This window comes from Oncorhynchus kisutch, linkage group LG17 (genome assembly GCF_002021735.2).
Source record: "Oncorhynchus kisutch isolate 150728-3 linkage group LG17, Okis_V2, whole genome shotgun sequence".
NCBI lineage: Eukaryota > Metazoa > Chordata > Actinopteri > Salmoniformes > Salmonidae > Oncorhynchus > Oncorhynchus kisutch.
In genome coordinates this window covers 68,603,798-68,626,071 of record NC_034190.2, presented here as the reverse complement: position 1 = coordinate 68,626,071, position 22,274 = coordinate 68,603,798, and the positions used below count along the sequence as shown (strand labels likewise).

Genomic DNA, 22,274 nt, shown 5'->3' with positions numbered 1-22,274 from the left:
CCTTACAAACCTGATTCAGTTACACCAGCTCTGTCAGGAGGAATGAGAACAAAAGTCACCCAGCTTATTGGGGGAAGCTTGTGGAAGGCTACCTGAAATGTTTGGCCCAAGTTGAACCATTTAAAGGCAATGCTACCAAATGCTAATTGAGTGTATGTAAACTTCTGACCCACTGGGATGTGATGAAAGCTGAAATAAATATTTCTCTCTACGATTATTCGGACGTTTCACATTCTTAAAATGAAGTGGTGATCCTAACTGTCCTAAGGCAATGAATTTTGACTAGGAATAAATGTCAGGAATTGTAAAATACTGAGTTTAAATGTAATTTGTTAAGGTGTATGTAAACTTCCGACTTCAACTGTAGGTAGGAAAAGAATACAATGTATTCCCTTTTGAGATTTAATTTTAAGGTAGAAAAATGTGAAGACCGTGAGAGTTCGGGTGGGCCTTTGCGCTTCAGCAAACAAAGGAAAGGAGGGGTGCTGTGAAAGGGCTTTGTACTAGGGACTGAATGTCTGTTTGAACAAGTAGAGATGGTTTATTTCTGAGAACTCCAGTGGGAAAGTATGCTATCTAATTGCACGCTACAGCATTCTGCTTGCCCACATTATCCAAACACATTTCGTATGGCAGTAGGCCTACTTGATAACAGGCTATTTATTACTTTGTTGTATCGTTTTTGTCACAGTCCTCAGTTTATAATGTGGAGACCATGGCAACAAACTTGTAATCTCTTATTTAATAGTATTTGCACTCAGTGTGTGCATGGTCGCCAAAATACTCAGATGATCCATATGGTTTTATGCCTGGACTACAACATTGTGAATACCCAGGTCGCCTTGAAACTACAGTAGTGTGCACCGTCCGTTGCCATTTATGGTTTGAGAGGTTAGCTAGGGAGTGACGTTTGTTAGGGAGTGACGTTTGCAGTGCCGAACGAGGTTCATTGAAGTCTTGGTTGAAGTATATTTTCGACCTAGAATCATTGAAGTCAGCAACTCCAGTGAGGCGGCGGGGAGACCAAAACACGGTGAGTAACGATTATATCTGGCCATAACAACCGTTTTGGGCTAATCAATACGCCAATATAGATCGGTGAAAATGTTAGAAATGTGTCAGATGGCAAAGTAGGACAGCTAACTATGGTAGTTGCTCGCTAGTTACAGCAAAAGTCTAGGCCGGATGGAAGGGAGGCTAACGTTAGCGAGCTAAAGCAGCTCGTTACAACAGCTAGCATAACAAGCCGAAGGGAGTTGGCTGTAGCTAATTCGTCTTATTTTACTAGCTATTTGGCAATTGATGGACATACCATTTAACAAGTTAGCCACTACATGGTTGGCTCACCCAGATCGTGGACTGTTAGCTAGCTGTAACTTTAAATCGGTCCAGGGTGGCAAACGTAGGGGTTAGCTTAGCTAAATAGCTAGGAAGGCAACTTCGACAGCTAACTAAATAGTAACCTGGCTGGCTAAGTTAGATACAGATTGTTACACCAGATAATGCGATTTAACCAACGATTGTTGGTATCCAATACTGGGAGTTACAGGTTATGTACTGTTTGGTGTGATACATAGAATTTCCTACCAAGTAAAGGAATAATCCACCCCAGAAATACAATCAATTTGATGGGTAAAAAATTCTCCCTGATTTAACTTGTAAGTGGTCTGTTTGAAATCTTGTAGGAACTTGTCATATATATTCTTAACAAAAATATAAACACAACATGTAAAATGTTTGATCCATGTTTTTTGAGCTGAAATAAAATATTCCAGAAATGTTTCATATACACAAAAAGCTTTCTCTCAAATGTTGTGCCCAAATTTGTTAGTGAGCATTTCTCATTTTCCAAGATAATCCATCCATCTGACAGGTGTGGCATATCAAACAGCATGATCATTACACAGTTGCACCTTGTGCTGGGGACAATAAAAGGCCACTCTAAAATGTGCAGTTTTGTCACACAACACAATTCCAATGATGTCTCAAGTTTTGAGGGAGCGTGCAATTGGAATGCTGATTGCAGGAATGTCCACCAGAGCTCTTGCCATAAGCCGCCTCCCAACGTCGTTTTAGATCATTTGGCAGTACGACCAACCGCCCTCACAACTGCAGACCCAGTGTAAGCAAGCCAGCCCAGGACCTCCACATCCAGCTTCTTGAGGACAGCTGATTAAACTGAGGAGTATTTCTGCCTGTAATAAAGCCCTTTTTGTAGGGAAAACTAATTCTGATTGGCAGGGCCTGGCTCTCCAGTGGGTGGGCCCCTGCCCAATCATGTGAAATCCATAGAATAGGACATAATGAATTATTTCAATTAACTGATTTCCTTCTATAAACTGTAACTCAGTAAAATTGTTTTATATTTTATTCAAAATACATGGTTCTCAATTTCCTCCTTAACTGTAGTTAATGGTGAGAAGGTGAAAAAAAACAAGAACAATTTGTGCTCTTTATGAAACACCATTTTCCACCACCATGCAAAAGTGGCTAATGCCTGGGAATGCTAGTCCTGGATATTGCGTTCAGCCAATCAGGTTGCAGCAGTCTGTTTACCCCTGGCTGAATGCAAGGCGCAACATCAGTAACATTAGCCACTAGCATGGCAGTGGAAAATTGTTTCAAAAAGAAAGTATGCATATTTTCCTATTTCCTCTCCTTCTCGCCATTAAATCTACTAAAGGACGCCTTAGCAGCCTGAATGGATAATTTTTTTAGATACGAACCATCAATATTACTATCTGCCGGCCTTTAGGCTAGTTCTCGTCACTGGAGATAGGGGATAACACACTATCACATTTTAATAACGCTTTTTAAACAATTACCTGCTTTTCAGATCACCAAATCAGCTAATAAATGGTATTGGCATACTTGTCTAGAACACATCTATCCACCTATATCGTCATGACAATGTATATATTTTGCTTAGATGTGCTCAATCTAAACAGTGTGTATCTGTGGGAACGGACCGTTGTTGCCATAACAACGTACTCTTGCACTCTGGGTGAGAGAGACTCCTAAATTGATAGTGCAGTTTGTTTAGGCGATTTTACAGCTAGCCAGCTACTTCATATGCGGATATTAACTGGTATTATTGTGTGTAGTTAAGTTTGCTACTTAGCTAGCCAGCCAGCCCAGAGAGAGCATTGCATTGTGGATTTAGTAGTTGACTTGAGCTGCAACAGATTTCCACAATTTTCACATGCTGCTACTAAACTTAACATTTGTTCACAAAAAATACGTAACATTTTGCGCTATACGTGCAACACAGCATTCCTAAATTAGCTCACAGTGTCCGCTGTGTGGATCGAGCCGTCAAGCAGTCATTTGAAAGAGTAACACAATTTCACCGAGACAACTCATGCGAAATCCATTAAAACCAAGATAATGGAATTTATTGCCCTTGGCAATCAACCGTTCTCTGTCGTGGGTGATGTTGGCTTTCGCCGATAATTCGAGCACCGGTTAACACTACCAAGTGCGCTATTTTTCCGATGTTGCCCTAACGGAGTTACACAGTAATAGCGTCACTGCTATTGGCTTCACGACACACATACTATGGAACTCCGTTTGGGTCTTTGCGTGTCTCAAATTATACAGTAGCCATGTCAAAGCTGAACAAAAAAGTTAGCAAACACCAGCCACGAATGATGTTTACAATACCGCGTTGGTAATAACGCATCATTTGTTCGACCGTAACTTCTGGGTTATCTAGTTTTAGCTTGGTACCTAGTACCAATACAACCAGCCTGAAAACAATGACCAATAAAAAAAATGCAGTAATTTTCATTATTCTTAGCAATGATTTAGGAATCCTTGTGAGAAAGTATTAGCTTGTTTGCCACTTGTTGTTCGCCTATTGAACTTGAACTTCAGTTCATAAAAATAAATAGCTAGCCAGCTAACCCTGTTGGCCAAAGCTAACGTTATAAGCAGCCAGCTAGCTTCATCTGGCTAGTGAGGCTCGACCTGACCGGGTTATGTGTTGTGAAGCTAGCCACAATAAGGATTAGGCACAATAGTGAAATTTGTGGTTTGCCTTCAAAATAAAAGTATATAATTGACAGTGATGCAAATGAATACGAATAGAATTATGCCAGACTTTTATTTTGAAGACTAACCGCAAATCCACTATTGTGGCTAATCCTTATTGTAGCTAGCTTCACATAGATGGGTCCAACCACCAAATAAGAATAGTATTTTATAAATTAAGGTTATTTTAGATGACACCTAGCTATATAGTTAGCTAGCTAACTATATAGCTACTGAAACAGATTGTTCTTCCCCAAAAACATAGCAAAACGACATTGTTTAAATCCATGAGCTAGCTAGCTTTTTTTTATGACCAGCACTGTAGCATCAGCACTGTAGCACTTTACGAGCATCATAGCATATGTATTGGCGAATCGTTGTGACGTATGAAATACGAGTGATAGCGTAATCAATGTGTAATAACTACGTAAAGAAATGTATGAACGAGTTAAATTATTATTTAACGTGCAGTCATATTCAGGTCCTGATTGGTCAACAAGCTTATTTGACACGTTAAATAGTATATTTTTGACACGCAAAGACCCAGACGGTGTTCCATAGAAATCTTGGTTGAGAATGAAACCACTGAACAAATGAACAACAAAACAGCACAGCAAGTAAGTGAAAGAAATAGGTTTTGATGATGTTTTACTGGTAATGGGGACATACGTAAATGCGAACAAAATAACTTTATGGTCTGTGTGTGTGTATAACCGTTTATTTAACTAGGCAAGTCAGTTAAGAACAAATACTTATTTACAATGACGGCCTACCCGTATTGTGCGCCTCCCTATGGGACTCCCAATCACTGCCGGATATGATACAGCCTGGATTTGAACCAGTGACTGTAGTGACACCTCTTGCACTGAGATGCAGTGGCTTAGACCGCTGCGCCCGTGTAACTATTTAACTGTACTAGAATGCTTAAGGCTGCAACATTTTTTTATACCGGTTATCGGTATCAGGGTTTTTTGCAAGGAAAACATTGGATATCAGTATCGGCCAAAAATATAATATCTGTGCATCACTAGTAAATCAGTCTATTGAAATTAATTCATTAGGCTCTAATCTATGACTTTCACATGGCTGGGAATACAGATATGCATCTGTTAGTCACAGAGACCTTTTGAAAAAAAGATAGGGGTGTGGATCAGAACCAGTATCTGGTGTGACCACCAGATTCCTCATGCAGCATGACACATCTCCTTCGCATAGAGTTGATCAGGCTGATTTTGGCCTGTGGAATGTTGTCCCACTCCTCTTCAATGGCTGTGCGAAGTTGCTGGATATTGGCGGGAACTGGAACACACAGTCGTACATGTCAATCCAGAGCATCCCAAAGCTGCTCAATGGGTGACCTGTCTGGTTAGAACTGGGACATTTTCAGCTCCCAGGAATTGTTCAGATCATGGGGCTGTGCATTGTCGTGCTGAAACATAAGGTGATTGTGGCGGATGAATGTGTATGATAATGAGCCTCAGGATCTAGTCACGGTATCTCTGTGCATTCAAACTGACACTGATAAAATGCAATTGTGTTCGTCGCCCATAGCTTATGCCTGCCCATACCATAACCCCAACGCCACCATGGGGTACTCTGTTCACAACATTGACATCAGCAAACCGCTCGCCAACACATACTGTCTTCTGCCCACTACAGTTGAAACTGGGATTAATCTGTGACGAGCACACTTCTCCAGCATGCCAGTGGCCATCGACGGTTAGCATTTGCCCACTGAAGTCTGTTATGATGCTGAACTGCAGTCAGGTCAAGACCCTTGTGAGGATGACAAGCACGCAGATGAGCTTCCCTGAGACGTTTGGCAGTTTGTGCAGAAATTCTTTGGTTGTGTAAACCCACCGTTTTATCAGCTGTCTGGGTGGCTGGTGTCAGACCATTTCGCAGGTGAAGAAGCCGGATGTTGAGGTCCTGGGCTGGCATGGTTAAATGTGGTCTGCGGTTGTGAGGCCGGTTCAACGTCCTGCCAGATTCTCTAAAATGACAGAGGTGGGTTATGGTAGAGAAATTAACATTCACTTCTTTTGCAACCGCTCTGGTGGACATTCCTGCAGTCAGCATGCCAATTGTGCACTCCCTCAACTTGAAGTGTCACATTTTTTTTATGACAACTGCACATTTGAGTGGCCTTTTATTGTCCCCAGCACAATGTGCAGCTGTACAATGATTATGTTGTTTAATCAGCTTCTTGATATGGCACATCTGTCAGGTGGATGGATTATCTTGGCAAAGGAGAAATACTCGCTAACAGGGATGTGAAAAAATTGAGAAATACATTTTTTACATATGGAACATTTGTGATATTTTATTTAAACTCATGAAACGTGACTTGTTTATATTTTTGTTCAGTATACAATAATTGTTTTGCAACATGAAAGTAATCCAACAATGTGTATGCCGCCATCTTGTCTATTTCAAATCTTCTCTCATAGGTTATGATCAAACGTAGCAGGCATAGAAGGATCCCTGAGCGGAGTCCCTACTTCTGTTTTTTTATGGGAAACTGAAGTTGGGTTGAAAATACTGTATCCCTGAAAACCAGAAACATCCGCTTTCTTCCGATTCCGTGGAGAGTGCATTGATCGAGACAGGTGAGTGTCATCATGACATGCTGCACTTTGGGGTGGAACCACCTGTCTCAATCAATGAGGGGGGAAAAAATTAAATGGAGAAGATGGCGACGTACACATTGTTTGATTACTTAATGGAGCAAAACATTTCTTTGTTTTAGTAACAAAACCTTTTTAAAATTCAAATGCACCACCTGCAACTGGACACTGACATTTTAGAAGATGCATCTTTGGCAGAATCGAGAACAAAGCTAGTATCGCCAAGTAAAGGTTGGTAAAAATGTTGGGCTACACCAAACAGTACCTAACCTGTAACTCCCACTAATGGATAGGGCTGTTACGGTGACTGTATTACCGCCACACCGGTGGTCACGAGTAATGATGACAATCAAATTTCACGTGTCCGTTTAGTCAAGGTAATTAGGCTTCTGCAACTCTGATGCTGCTGATGGTCATTAGTAGCCTACCAAACTTGCTAACTGCCTGGTACTCAGCACTCTATTGTCCCTGTTTAGACAACTGCATGATAATGGTCCATTCTAAATCCAAACAAATTTCACACATATTATTAATATATGTAAAGATGCGATTAAGTCAAGAATAGTCTGATGGGTGACAATATTAGCCTTTCACTTGTGAATGATGGCTAGTTTAAGGCAAGAAATAGCGCATGCCTTTTTTTGGGTGTTTTTTGTGACTTTAAAAATAATCATAGTCGCACACCTCATGTAGCCTAGCCCATAGGCTTATATGTTTTGTTAAGGTTTGTATCACAACTAAAGTAACTTAAAATAACTTCTTAAAATGTAGCACATAATCTGCTTTACAACGGGTGTAGACCCTAACTGGCATACATGCGCAGTGCCTGAGTTTCAAGTTTGGAGAAGATAATTTTCACCATATAAATGTACCTTTATAATAAAAGCACTACATGTATAATTGCAATTGCGGTCACTTTTGCTAATGGTGTGTTCATGCCTACTTCTATGTGCGCATTGCTGCCCTCTTAATGTGAAGAAATAGCCTAATAGTTTATCAACGTTTTAAGCTAGACGTTCTGATTAGTTGCGTCAGGCTCATAGCATTAAAACAGTTTTTTTGATGCTAGTGGTCTGTTTGGAATATTTCTTTCTCGAATAGAATAGTTCAACTTTTGAACTATGGGGGATAGTAGATTGATTTAGGCGTTTGCTGTATTTTAGGCCTACTCATATGGTTGGCTGACCAAGTAAATATGGACTGTTATTACATCGACTAACCTGTACCCCCGCACATTGACTCGGTACCAGTTCCCCCTGTATATAGCCTCGTTATTGTTATTTTATCATTTTTTACATTATTTGGTAAATATTTTCTTAACTCTTTCTTGAACTGCACTGTTGGTTAAGGGCTTGTAAGTAAGCATTTCATGATAAGGTATACACTTGTTGTATTCGGCGCTTGTGACAAAGTTTGATTTGATTTTGGATAAGGACGCACGCGGTTGCGTCCCCGATGTCTGTCTTCACTTATAGCCTTAGATAAAGATCTGATCACGCGAAGAAGAGCCATGTGAGTGAGGTGCTTCGCCACGCAGCCCGAAGTAGGGAATTATAATTGATTATATTTAGCCCAAGGGCACAATGGCCACTGGCCGCAAAAGGCATGGATTCTCTTAGGGGGCATTATGGCCACACAAAGGGGGTGCAGCCGGGAAATTCGAGGCTTTATCATGTGCTTGTCAAATTGTGAATGAGAGACTGATGAAATGTGTACAGCTTGTGCAAAAAAACAAAGTTGAGCTCCTGCCTTTTCATGTGACTTCATTCAAATCAATAGTTGCATAATGCAGCGATAGAATGTATTGAAAATCAAAACATATAACCCAGCATTTGTATCACAACTAAAGTTACATAACTCTAAATTAAGCATATAGGAATACCTGTTTCTTTGTTAACCGCTCAACACAGTATAGCTGCATGTGCGCACTCCCTCAAATCGTTTGAAGAAAATATCCTTTTTATTTTATTCAGTTGTTCAATTCTATTCTTCATACTATAAAATAATGCCATGGAATTCGAAGCAAATCTTGTCTGCTAAATTAACTAGTGTAGGCCACAGCCTTATTGTATAGCCAGATCATAGCCTAACATAAGGACAACTTAAGCTCAGTGACTTTCAACGTGGCACCGTCATAGGATGCCACCTTTCCAACAAGTCAGTTCGTCAAATTTCTGCCTGCTAGAGCTGCCCTGGTTAACTGTATGTGCTGTTATTGTCAAGTGGAAAGATCACCATGCGCAATGCCAACCGTCGGCTGGAATGGTGTGAACCTCGCCGCCATTTGACTCAGGAGCAGTGGAAACGTGTTCTCTGGAGTGATGATTCACCCTCTGGTAGTCCAACGGACAAATCTGGGAGAACGCTCGCTGCCACAATGCCTAGTGCCAACTGTAAAGTTTGGTGTTGGAGGAATAATGGCCTGTGGCTGTTTTTCATGGTTTGGGCTAGGCCTCTTAGTTCCAGTGAAGGGGAATCTCAATGCTACAGCATACAATGACATTATAGATGATTCTGTGCTTCCAACTTTATGGCAACAGTTTGGGGAAGGCCCTTTCCTGTTTCAGCATGACCATGCCCCTGTGCACAAAGCGATGTCCATACAGAAATGGTTTGAAGAGATTGTTCTGGAAGAACTTGACTGGCCTGCACCGAGTGCTGACCTCAACCCCATTGAACACCTTTGGGGTGAATTGAAATGCTGACTGTGAGCCAGGCCCAACATCAGTGCCGACCTCCCTAATGCTCTTGGCTGAATGGAAGAAAGTCCCTGCAGCAATGTTCCAACATCTAGTGGAAAGCCTTCCCAGAAGAGTGGAAGCTGTTAGAGCAGCAAAGGGAGGGATAAACACCATATTAATGCCCATGATTTTGGAATGAGATGTTTGACGAGCATGTATCCACATACTTTCTGGCAAAGTAGTGTATGTAAATAGCAAGGGTGGCTAGTGTTGTCTTTTGAGAATTATGATTTGATGCATGACATGCCATTCAGGAGAACACCCATGCGCAATAAAAACAAATAATTAACCACATTCCCATCAGGTGCCCCTTTGTATGCAGTTAAGATTGTCGAAAAGATGTTATCCATAGATAAAATAATTGTCTCTCAATTTAGAGAACTCTAACATGTTTAAAGTGGAAAATGTTTTATAATCTGCCAGAAACTCTCTCACTCAGAAGTCTGAAAGAAGACAGGAATGATTTGGCTGTCTGACTGATAAGCAAAGTCAGCTGTTATGCAGTAAATTGCAGCTCAATTTTGAACAGAAATCTGAGTAAACACAGATAACCTTATGTTGCCCTTTCATTGGCACATTCTGCATGGGTTTCTTTTGTAGTCCTAACAATGGTCTGGCTTTCTTATCATTTAGGCCTTTTTCAAGTTAAGTGAGTATTTTGAGACCATATTGATGGTGATGAGTAATGTACGCCTACCGTTTGATTAAATGTTTCCCACTCCCTCAAAGTGCAGGCCTAAGATTATTTTCAAAAAGTGAACTGCAACTTATATATTTCTTCTGTCTTTTTCCTATCTTTGTGGGGATTCTCTGGCATAGCCTAAATCCTTTGGCTCCCACCACAGCCTCCACACCTGTGTGTCCTGGGAACTGCTAGCCTTCCCTCACCAGATGTAGTGGGGAGTTGTCGTTTCCAGCCTTGTACACGGTAGGTTATGTCCTTAAAGTGGGTGTTTTGTGCTGGAAAATGAGTTTGTGCAGATACTATGCTATTAGGCTATATGCTGCTTGGGAATGATCAACCTGCATAGCGTTAGTAAAAAGAACAACAAAAAGTTGTCTAGCTACAGGTTTTCTGTCCAGTTAACCGCTGTCTACTGTGTTAACTGGATCTGAACCCTCAATGACTTGCAAGATTTCAAGAGGCTAGTGTTCTCACTGCCAGTGGGCATGGTGGATGTGCCAACATCCTGTCAACATGGAAACACTCTCCATATCAGCTGTGCTTTGCAGGAATTCTAAGATTGGGATTGACCATGTGAAGTTCTACAAGCATTTATTTGCTTAAGTGCTACTCCAGATGTGTTATCTCTAATCTGAAACAGGCTACTAAAGGCTGTGGCCACGTCAGATATAAATGAAATGCCATTTTGAAGCGTTTTTGGCTGGCACTTTGTTTAGCATTCTTACTGTGTCTATGGGTTCTAAGTGTGCTTCTAGATTGGAGCTGATATCGGAATCAAACACACGCTGCCTTTCTTGGTCTGGTCATTATTTTACATCAGTGGTCATTCTCTTACTCTAATCTCTGTTCTGTTTTCTATATGCACAACATTTTGACAGAGGGGGGTGTATTGCAATGGCCTGAGGATTGAATGGACCTTTGTAACATCCCTCATACTGCCCATATGTCCATTGTAGGCTTGTGGTGCTGCTGTCCTTTGCAATTTGTTAGATTTGCGTAGTGGGTTAGGATTGTTTCTCTGTACATAAAACCAACATTTTCTCATGGAGTAGCTTTTGCCATGGCTTGGTGGTTATCCCTATTTGACATAAGACATGTTGATTTATTGGTGGAAAAGATGCACGTTAAACACGTTGTTTCCAATATGGTCCCCAATGGAATAAGCACAATGCAGACAAAACCAAAATAGGTTTCGTGGGGATAATATTCTGGGGGGGGGAGTGTCTCTCTTGGCAGGTGCCTCACATTTACATGGCTGGCTCCAAGAATATCAAGTCATAAATGCCTGACTGTTTTAAGAGTTTTATAATGTTGTGCTAATTTTACAAGCGCTACTTATCACTGTGCCAAGCTGATGGTGGCGACTCCTCGCCCCACACAGCCTGCTCCTAAGCATGCTAATGAGATTAAGCTATTTGTGGTACTGCGGCTATTACCCACCAACTCCATAGAGACTGAGCTGTGTGACAATTAGCATCAGCTCACTGTCACTTACTCAAGTGTTAAAGATGTAGTGCATAATTCCGAGGGTGGAACAAATCTCTGGGTTATTTTTGCTCTAGTCTATTTGTTTTCTTCTTTTGAAAAGGGAACATGGCCTCGTCATGTCAGCTGGGTAGTGGGTAGGATGGAGGGATTCTTTTTTTGGCAGAGGGAGAGGAGTTTCAGTTCCTGAATATGTGTTGTCAAGGGGATACCACAAGCAGACCATTATGTTCCGGCTGAGCTATGTGATATGAGTAGTTAGATAATGGGCAAGCTGAGGGGAATGAACAACTGCCAGATGTTACTTCTAGATCTGATGAAAGCTGAAAGACATTATTGGGTTCTCATCTGTGGCTGGCAATGTGTTTAATTTATATAAATAGTGACGTAAGTAGGCCTAACCAATGCTCTCTCTCTTGTCTCTCCTCTTGCAGACCTTTCTGCTGTCTAGTAAAGTAACCCCACCATGCGTGAATACAAGCTAGTGGTGTTAGGCTCCGGAGGTGTCGGCAAATCTGCACTGGTGAGTAGTGCCTTGCCTAGGTTTCCATTCTGGGCGTAAGTGATTTGAGTGGGCATTTGCTTTTGAGAATTGATATCACTATTATTTTCTTCTTTCCTTGCTTATTCTCTTCCAGACAGTCCAATTTGTACAAGGTATTTTTGTGGAAAAATATGACCCCACAATAGAAGACTCCTACAGAAAGGTATGCTGCCCTAAAGTTACTAAGAGCTCCATTGCCACCACTCAAGTGTCAAAATGGTACTAAACTTTACTCCCTCTCCCACAGCAAGTTGAAGTGGACGGGCAGCAATGCATGCTTGAAATCCTTGACACAGCTGGAACAGTAAGTAGAACATGTCCACGTTAGCCGTGGTAACAGATTGTATGACGGCAGTAAACGTTAGCCGTGGTAACCGATTGTATAACGGCAGTAAATATGACCAGTATGTCATGGAGTCTTTCGTCTGCTGTTTTACAGGAGCAGTTCACAGCAATGAGGGACCTGTACATGAAGAACGGTCAAGGCTTCGCTCTTGTATACTCCATCACTGCACAGTCCACGTTTAACGACCTACAGGACCTGAGGGAACAGATCCTGAGAGTAAAGGACACTGAGGATGTGAGTATTGTAACTATTCAGGGCTCAGTCACTGTCGTTGACACTGACACGTGACCCAAACCGGCTGCACGCGTGCTCCATTGTGCATAAATGTATATTGTCCCCCCACACCAAACGCGATCACGACACGCAGGTTAAAATATCAAAACAAGCTCTGAACCAATTACATTAATTTGGCGACAGGTCGAAAAGCATTAAACATTTATGGCAATTTAGCTAGCTGGCTTGCACTTGCTAGCTAATTTGTCCTATTTGGCGAGCTTACTGTTGCTAGCTAATTTGTCCTGGGATACAAACATTGAGTTGTTATTTTACCTGAAATGCACAAGGTCCTCTACTCCGACAATTAATCCACATATAAAACAGTCAACTGAATTGTTTCTAGTCATCTCTCCTCCTTCCAGCCTTTTTCTTCTCTTGACTTTATATCGTGATTGGCAACTTTCATAAATTAGCTGCATTACCGCCACTGACCTCGTTTGTCTTTCAGTCACCCACGTGGGTATAACCAATGAGGAGATGGCATGTGGGTACCTGCTTCTATAAACCAATGAGGAGATGGGAGAGGCAGGACTTGCAGCGCGATCTGTGTCACAAATAGAACAGATTTCGATTTTAGCCCTTGGCAACGCAGATGCTCATTGGCGCAATAATTTAATAATATAGACTTCTACATTTATTTTGCAACGTGGGTATAACCACGTAATAGAAGTCAGTTCTATTTGTGACGCAGATAGCTCCGCAAGTCCTGCCTCTCCCTTCTCCGCCTTGGTGTAGTCAGCCTGGGAGGATGTGAGTATTTTAGCTATTCAGGGCTCCGTCACTGTCGTTGATGTGCTTCCAACACTTCCAAGAGCATCCTCCCAGGCTCCTCCTCACTTCCAACACAATTACAGCTGTTACGATCACTATGATTTGTATGCAGTTATGTTCTAAAGTGCCTTCATAAATTATTCACACATTTACTTTTTCCACACATTTTGTTGTTACAGCCTGAATTTAAAATGAATTAAATTGAGATTGTGTCACTGGCCTACACACAATACCCCATAATGTCAAAGTGGAATTATGTTTTTAGAAATGTTTACAAATTAATGTAAAATCTGAAATGTCTTAAGTCAATAAGTATTCAAGCTCTTTGTTATGGCAAGCCTAAACATTAAAATAAATGTTGGGGAAAAAAATACATTTGCTTAACAAGTCACAAGTTGCATGGATTATGTGTGCAATAAGTGTTTAACATGATTTTTGAATGACTATCTCATCTCTGTATCCCACACATAATTATGTGTAAGGTCCCTCATTCGAGCAGTGCATTTCAAATGACAGATTCAACCACAAAGACATGGGATGTTTTCCAATGCCTCGCAAAGAAGGGCGCCTATTGGCAGATGGGTACAAGTAAAGAAAGCAGACATTGAATATCCCTTTGAGCGTGTTGACGTTATTAAATACACTTTGGATGGTGTATCAATTCACCAAGTCACTATAAAGTTACAGGCGTCCTTCCTCACTCAGTTGCCGGAGAGGAAGGAAACTGCTTAGGGATTTCACTGAGGTCAATGGGGACTTTAAAACAGTTAGAGTTTAATTGTTGAGATAGGAGAGAACTGAGAATGGATCAACATTGTAGTTACCCCACAATCAAATCAAAGTTTATTTGTCACGTGCGCCGAATACAATAGGTGTAGATCTTACAGTGAAATGCTTACTTACAGGCTCTAACCAATAGTGCAAAAAAGGTATTAGGTGAACAATGGGTAAGTAAAGAAATAAAAACAACCGTAAAAAGACAGTGAAAAATAACAGTAGCGAGGCTACATACAGACACCGGTTAGTCAGGCTGATTTGAGGTAGTATTTACATGTAGATACAGTGCCTTGCGAAAGTATTCGGCCCCCTTGAACTTTGCAACCTTTTGCCACATTTCAGGCTTCAAACATAAAGATATAAAACTGTATTTTTTTGTGAAGAATCAACAACAAGTGGGACACAATCATGAAGTGGAACGACATTTATTGGATATTTCAAACTTTTTTAACAAATCAAAAACTGAAAAATTGGGCGTGCAACATTATTCAGCCCCCTTATGTTAATACTTTGTAGCGCCACCTTTTGCTGCGATTACAGCTGTAAGTCGCTTGGGATATGTCTCTATCAGTTTTGCACATCAAGAGACTGAATTTTTTTCCCATTCCTCCTTGCAAAACAGCTCGAGCTCAGTGAGGTTGGATGGAGAGCATTTGTGAACAGTTTTCAGTTCTTTCCACAGATTCTCGATTGGATTTAGGTCTGGACTTTGACTTGGCCATTCTAACACCTGGATATGTTTATTTTTGAACCATTCCATTGTAGATTTTGCTTTATGTTTTGGATCATTGTCTTGTTGGAAGACAAATCTCCGTCCCAGTCTCAGGTCTTTTGCAGACTCCATCAGGTTTTCTTCCAGAATGGTCCTGTATTTGGCTCCATCCATCTTCCCATCAATTTTAACCATCTTCCCTGTCCCTGCTGAAGAAAAGCAGGCCCAAACCATGATGCTGCCACCACCATGTTTGACAGTGGGGATGGTGTGTTCAGGGTGATGAGCTGTGTTGCTTTTATGCCAAACATAACATTTTGCATTGTTGCCAAAAAGTTCCATTTTGGTTTCATCTGACCAGAGCACCTTCTTCCACATGTTTGGTGTGTCTCCCAGGTGGCTTGTGGCAAACTTTAAACAACACTTTTTATGGATATCTTTAAGAAATGGCTTTCTTCTTGCCACTCTTCCATAAAGGCCAGATTTGTGCAATATACGACTGATTGTTGTCCTATGGACAGAGTCTCCCACCTCAGCTGTAGATCTCTGCAGTTCATCCAGAGTGATCATGGGCCTCTTGGCTGCATCTCTGATCAGTCTTCTCCTTGTATGAGCTGAAAGTTTAGAGGGACGGCCAGGTCTTGGTAGATTTGCAGTGGTCTGATACTCCTTCCATTTCAATATTATCGCTTGCACAGTGCTCCTTGGGATGTTTAAAGCTTGGGAAATCTTTTTGTATCCAAATCCGGCTTTAAACTTCTTCACAACAGTATCTCGGACCTGCCTGGTGTGTTCCTTGTTCTTCATGATGCTCTCTGCGCTTTTAACGGACCTCTGAGACTATCACAGTGCAGGTGCATTTATATGGAGACTTGATTACACACAGGTGGATTGTATTTATCATCATTAGTCATTTAGGTCAACATTGGATCATTCAGAGATCCTCACTGAACTTCTGGAGAGAGTTTGCTGCACTGAAAGTAAAGGGGCTGAATAATTTTGCACGCCCAATTTTTCAGTTTTTGTTTTGTTAAAAAAGTTAGAAATATCCAATAAATGTCGTTCCACTTCATGATTGTGTCCCACTTGTTGTTGATTCTTCACAAAAAAATACAGTTTTATATCTTTATGTTTGAAGCCTGAAATGTGGCAAAAGGTCGCAAAGTTCAAGGGGGCCGAATACTTTCGCAAGGCACTGTATGGTTAAAGTGACTATGCATATATGATGAACAGAGAGTAGCAGTAGTGTAAAAGAGAGGGTGGCGGGACACAATTCAGCCCGGTTAGCCAATGTGCGGGAGCACTGGTTGGTTGGCACAATTGAGGTAGTATGTATATGAATGTATAGTTAAAGGGACTATGCATATATGATAAACAGAGAGTAGCAGCGGCATAAAAGATGGGTTCGGGGGGGGGGGCACACAGTGCAAATAGTCCGAGTAGCCATTTGATGACCTGTTCAGGAGTCTTATGGCTTGGGGGTAAAAACTGTTGAGAAGCCTTTTTATCCTCGACTTGGCACTCTGGTACCGCTTGTCATGCGGTAGTAGAGAGAACAGTCTATGACTGGGGTGGCTGGGGTCTTTGACAATTTTTTGGGCCTTCCTCTGACACCTCCACTGCAAATCTACCATTCCAGTGTTTTACTTGCTATATTGTATTTACTTTGCCACCATGGCCTTTTTTTTGCCTTTACCGCCCTTATCTCACCTCATTTGCTCACATCGTATGTAGACTTGTTTATACTGTATTATTGATGGTATGTTTGTTTTAATCCATGTGTAACTCTGTGTCGTTGTATGTGTCGAACTGTTTTGCTTTATCTTGGCCAGGTCGCAATTGTAAATGAGAACTTGTTCTCAACTTGCCTACCTGGTTAAATAAAGGTGAAATAAATAAATAAAACCTACCCTCTGTAGTGCCTTGCGGTCGGAGGCTGAGCAATTGCCATACCAGGCAGTGATGCAACCAGTCAAGATTCTCTCGATGTTGCAGCTGTAGAACCTTTGAGGATCTCAGGACCCATGCCAAATCTTTTTAGTTTCCTGAGGGGGAATAGGCTTTGTCGTGTCCTCTTCACGACTGTCTTTGTGTGCTTGGACCATTCTAGTTTGCTGTTTGAGTGGACACCAAGGACCTTGAAGTTCTCAACCTGCTCCACTACAGCCCTGTCGATGAGAATGGGGGCGTGCTCGGTTCTCCTTTTCCTGTAATCCACAATCATCTCCTTAGTCTTGCTTATGTTGAGGGATAGGTTGTTATTTTGTCACCACCCGGCCAGGTCTCTGACCTCCCTATAGGCTGTCTCGTCGGTGATCAGGCCTACCACTGTTGTGTCATCTGCAAACTTAATGATGGTGTTGGAGTCGTGCCTGGCCATGCAGTCGTGGGTGAACAAGGAGTACAGGAGGGGACTGAGCACGCACCACTGGGGGGCTCCAGTGTTGAGGATCAGCGTGGCAGATGTGTTGCTACCTACCCTTGCAGAGGGAGGTGTTTAGTCCCAGGATCCTTAGCTTAGTGATGAGCTTTGAGGGTACTATGGTGTTGAACGCTGAGCTGTAGTCAATGAATAGCATTCTCACATAGGTGTTCCTTTTGTCCAGGTGGGAAAGGGCAGTGTGGAGTGAAACAGAGATTGCATCATCTGTGGATCTGTTCGGGCGTTATGCAAATTGGAGTGGGTCTAGTGTTTCTGGGATAATGGTGTTGATGTGAGCCATTACCAGCCTTTCAAAGCACTGCATGGCTACGGACATGAGTGCTACGGGTCTGTCGTCATTTAGGCAGGTTGCCTTTGTGTTCTTGGGCACAGGGAGTATGGTGGTCTGCTTGAAACAACATGTTGGTATTAGACTCAAATCAGGGATATGTTAAAAATGTCAGTAAAGACATCTGCCAGTTGGTCAGCACATGCCTGGAGCACACGTCCTGGTAATCCATCTGGCCCCGACGCCTTGTGTATGTTGACCTGTTCAAAGGTCTTACTCACGTCGGCTACGGAGAGCGTGATCACACAGTCGTCCGGAACAGCTGATGCTCTCATGCATGTTTTCAGTGTTGCTATCCTAAATGACAGTGAGAAGCAATCCTGTACAGACATTGGGGGAGCATGTCAGAGAAGATGGTGGCTCATGCAGAGTTTGTATATGATTGATTCATTGTCACATTATGGAGACTGATATGGCTTATATTTTTGTTTTGAAAAGAATGAGTAAAGAACTGTCAACATCTTCCCTCTATTTCTCCCTATTTTGTATCAGGTCCCCATGATCCTGGTAGGCAACAAGTGTGACCTGGAGGATGAGCGTGTGGTGGGCAAAGAGCAGGGACAGAACCTGGCCAGACAGTGGAACAACTGTGCCTTTCTAGAGTCCTCCGCTAAATCAAAGATCAACGTTAATGAGGTAAGTCCCACTGCTTTCACTTCCAGTCACCTGGACTGAATTAAAGTGTTTTATATCTCTTAGTTGAAAGGAATTGCAACAACAACAAAAAAGTAATTATTGTCAAGTTAACAAGTGTGATTATCTGGAGCCTATGACAGAGTTAGTTAATGCATCTCTAACTACCAGCTCCTTTGCTCCTATTTAGATTTTCTATGACCTGGTCAGACAGATCAATAGGAAAACGCCGATAGAAAAGAAGAAAGCAAAGAAGAAGTCAAATTGCACACTGCTCTAAAGTTCTTACTTGCAGCAGTTCTGAGCCAGGTGAGATCCTGAACCTATATGTATCATGTTTTTTTACTGAGTCTAATTTGATCATAATCCCATGAGTATGTACTTGCATTGATATTTTTGCTTTCTATCAGAAAAACCCACGTTCTTCACAGTGAGGCATTTCATGTGCAATTGCTCTCACATGGAGTGTACTCTCCCCTACGTATTCATTTGGACAGTGAAGCTAAAACCTTTTAATATGGCTCTATACTCCAGAATTTCAGATTTGAGGTCAAATGTTTTATTAGGCGACATTAAAGAATGTCACCTGTTTATTTGAGGGTATTTTCATCTGTTTTGCAGTTATGAAATTAATGCACTTTGTTTCTAGTCCCCCCCCCCCCCCCCCATTTGAAAGTGTCATAAGTATTTGGACAAAGTCACTTAGTGTATTACATTTAGTAAAAAGTTTAGTATTTGGGCCCATATTTCTAGCACGCAATGACTACATCAAGCTTGTGACTAATTTTTTTGGGGGGTATGATATTTATGTCTCTAATTTTCTCACTTGTCATTCATGTTTATCTGTAATCACGTTAGCAATGCAGCCACATTAATGTAAAAGTGTTCAGATACATTCTTCTTTACATTGACTCAAGATGACAATACATTATTTACCATTCATTTCTATTGGGCACAACATAATCTGAAACACAACCAAAACAAACTGCAAATGCATCCAACAAGTTTGTAAAGTCACAAGCTTGATTTAGTCATTGCGTGTTAGCAATATGGGACAAAATGCTAACCTGCAAATTAAAGGTGACATTCTGTTTTGTCGCCACATAAAACATTTTCTCAAATCCAAAATACTGGCGTATGGAGCAGAAATTCTAAGTTTTAGCTTCACTGTCCAAATAAATACGTACGGGTGTGTAAATCAAAGCACCTCTGGACTACCATTCCTCTGTGTCTCTATTACCTGTAGGAAACTGAATTACACAACTGTTGCCCATTTGGAAGGTGCCAGCATTCCAAGACCTTTCAACAACATTTGGAGAAGTTTGACAAAGGCAGACAAGTAATTATCTTCCTCACCACTCTAATAATGGAGGATGATTCTTCTTGGATACTCTTCTCTGCTTCTTAATGGTTACAGACCTTTTCCTCTTTTTAATAATTTTTTTTGTCAATGAGTCAGCCTTGTGATGAAGAGTTTTGCCTTTCCCCTGTTTTGGAAATTACAATTTAAAAGAAGAGACCACCATGCGGATTTGGGGAATTAGGTTGTTTTGATTGCAAATATTGTCAGATCTTCGGCACATTTCAAATGACAAAACTTTTGCAAAATACATCATGGGAAATGTTGGCCTTTTTCATTACCATACCCTTCTGCACTAATTGTGTCTACAGTAATGCATCACTGTCCATATGTTTTCTTTCTCCTACTTTTAAGTACTTTTATTCATCAAATAACATATTTCCTAAGTGACTTTGTTTTATGGGAAGCTGTAAGGCTTTCATATTTCCCATAATATATTCTGATTACTTTTTTGCATAATGAAGCTGTGGAAAATGTATATTTTATAGAATGGGGGAAATGAAGAGACTTGATTTGTTTGTCTTGAGGCTGAAAATATATTGTACTAAAAACCAACTCTAATATTGCTTCTTGTTACCCTGTCACAAAAGATTTTCCAGCTTTTATGAATTATTAAATTTTAGTACATTTTCATTATATTTTGTCAATGCCTTTTTTATTCCTCTACATAATAGTAATTAAGTCAAAAGGTCAATCTGAAATGAACATGCTCTCTCTCAATAAAAAAATACAAGTACAAGTGTGTTACCCAAACTCTGTCCTGTGGACCCCAAGGTGTGCATGTTTTGTTTTTTTGCCCTAGCACTATACAGCTGATTCAAATAATCAACTCATTATTAAGCTTTGATTATTTGAATCAGCCAGCTGTGCAATGCTATGGCAAAAAACTAAACGTGCACATGTTTGTGTCCCCAGGACTGAGTTTGGGGAACACTGGTTTAAACAGGTGTATGGTGTGAAATTGATTGTTTTTCAGTGTTTGTAGAGTCTGGTCTCGGGACTACAGTGTCTTGGTCTCGGATCCATTTCTACACAGTCTTGGACAATGAGGACATGTAATTTCTTTTGAGAGCAGACGAGACCAGGGACCTCATTTATAAGTTATAAATGTATGCATGGGTCATTTCTGGAAGACTGCGCACGCACATATTGAGATTCATAAACTTGGCGCAAGATCAGACCTGTTATAAAACTGTATGAATGAGCATTATAACCACCTGAAAAACACCAATCATTCACCTTTTTATGGTGATTATGGAGCCCCACATTGCAGGTGTCATAATACCCATAACCTAGCAGTCAAACCGAAATGGTTGCAATCGTTTTTCCACCATACATTTTTTCCCATAGGGGATTTTAAAAACATTTGAAATAAGGGCTGTGTTATCTTACTCTGGTGTGATGTTTTGATAACCATGTAAATCTTTCTCAAACAAGGTGACTTTTATCCATATATTCTGCTCTATTTACTCTGATTAGAAAATGCTAATTAGCTTCAACATAGACATGCAAAACTACAAGCTCCTGCACCTCATCTCTAGCTGACACCTTTGCTAACAGCTATTGTCAATTTGAAACGTGTACAAAACAGTCCACAGAATTGTCAATTGAATGAAATGTTGCCAATGTATTAATGAATAAATTTAGCTAACAGTTAATCCAGAGATTCTTACCTTTTGTCTGGCAGTCTCTTCCAGATATTCATGGCGTTTGTGGTTCTTTATGATGGCCACATACGCAGCTAATTAGCATTTCATTTTGGGTGGGGGTAAATCCAGGCCATTCTATATTGATAAAAAGGCACCTTGTCCTAGAGATATTTACGCGGCTATCAAAACTACATGAAACACAGCCCTTATTTGAAGTGTTTCTAAAATCCCCTATGGGAAAAATGAATTGTGGAAAAACGATTGGAACCATTTCCCTGTTTGACCGCTAGGTTTTACAGGTATTTTGACTCATACTGTGGTACTCTATAACGCCCTTCTTTGCTGTATACTTTGGAAGTATTGGAATTAGGCTGAGACATCCTAAAGGAAATAGTAATGGCAAACTTGATCAAATGTCTTTGGAGGTTGCAGAATGTTTGCGTTGCAGATACATTTGCTGTATCTATCTCTGGAAAAGAAACACAATTACAAATAGTTTTGGACCTGTAAACCGATCGTTTGCATTCAATAATGTTTTGCATTTACTTTTTCCCAAACCTAAATATACTGCACTGCCCGCGAATTCTAAAACATTTTCTACCGGGAAAAAATGTAAACTACTACTTGCAGTGGCAGCCTACACACTTCGTTGTGAAAGATCAACTGTCTGTTCACCTGTCAAATTATACTATAGGCCTGTGTTATAAACCGCTCTCCCTTTCGGCTGCATAGAGCAAAAACGAATTATAATAGTTTATATAATAGGTCCAATTAAATGAGATGCGGATAGTAATTTGTTGTATGCTACTTCGTGAATATGAACTCATCATAGCCAGAAAAGGTGAGGAATTTATTCTGCAATGGT

General features: G+C 40.9%; 1 protein-coding gene across 4 annotated transcripts; it reads left to right on the top strand.

The window, feature by feature from the left end:
* Positions 1-839: 839 nt before the first annotated feature.
* On the top strand, positions 840-20,396 carry LOC109908184 (ras-related protein Rap-1A). 4 transcript variants are annotated; one of them, XM_020506727.1, is made up of 10 exons: positions 852-1,033; positions 6,483-6,641; positions 10,220-10,328; positions 12,005-12,093; positions 12,209-12,277; positions 12,362-12,418; positions 12,554-12,694; positions 18,260-18,403; positions 18,591-18,709; positions 19,647-20,396. In XM_020506727.1, the coding sequence occupies exons 4-9, from the start codon at positions 12,037-12,039 to the stop codon at positions 18,678-18,680; spliced, it is 558 nt and encodes a 185-aa protein (XP_020362316.1). In that variant the 5' UTR covers positions 852-1,033; positions 6,483-6,641; positions 10,220-10,328; positions 12,005-12,036; the 3' UTR covers positions 18,681-18,709; positions 19,647-20,396. The 4 variants fall into 4 exon arrangements, with proteins under 4 accessions (XP_020362317.1, XP_020362316.1, XP_031650324.1 ...); XM_031794464.1 differs by having other exon boundaries at positions 904-1,033; positions 6,483-6,890; XM_020506728.2 differs by lacking the exon at positions 6,483-6,641 and having other exon boundaries at positions 840-1,033.
* Positions 20,397-22,274: the final 1,878 nt, after the last annotated feature.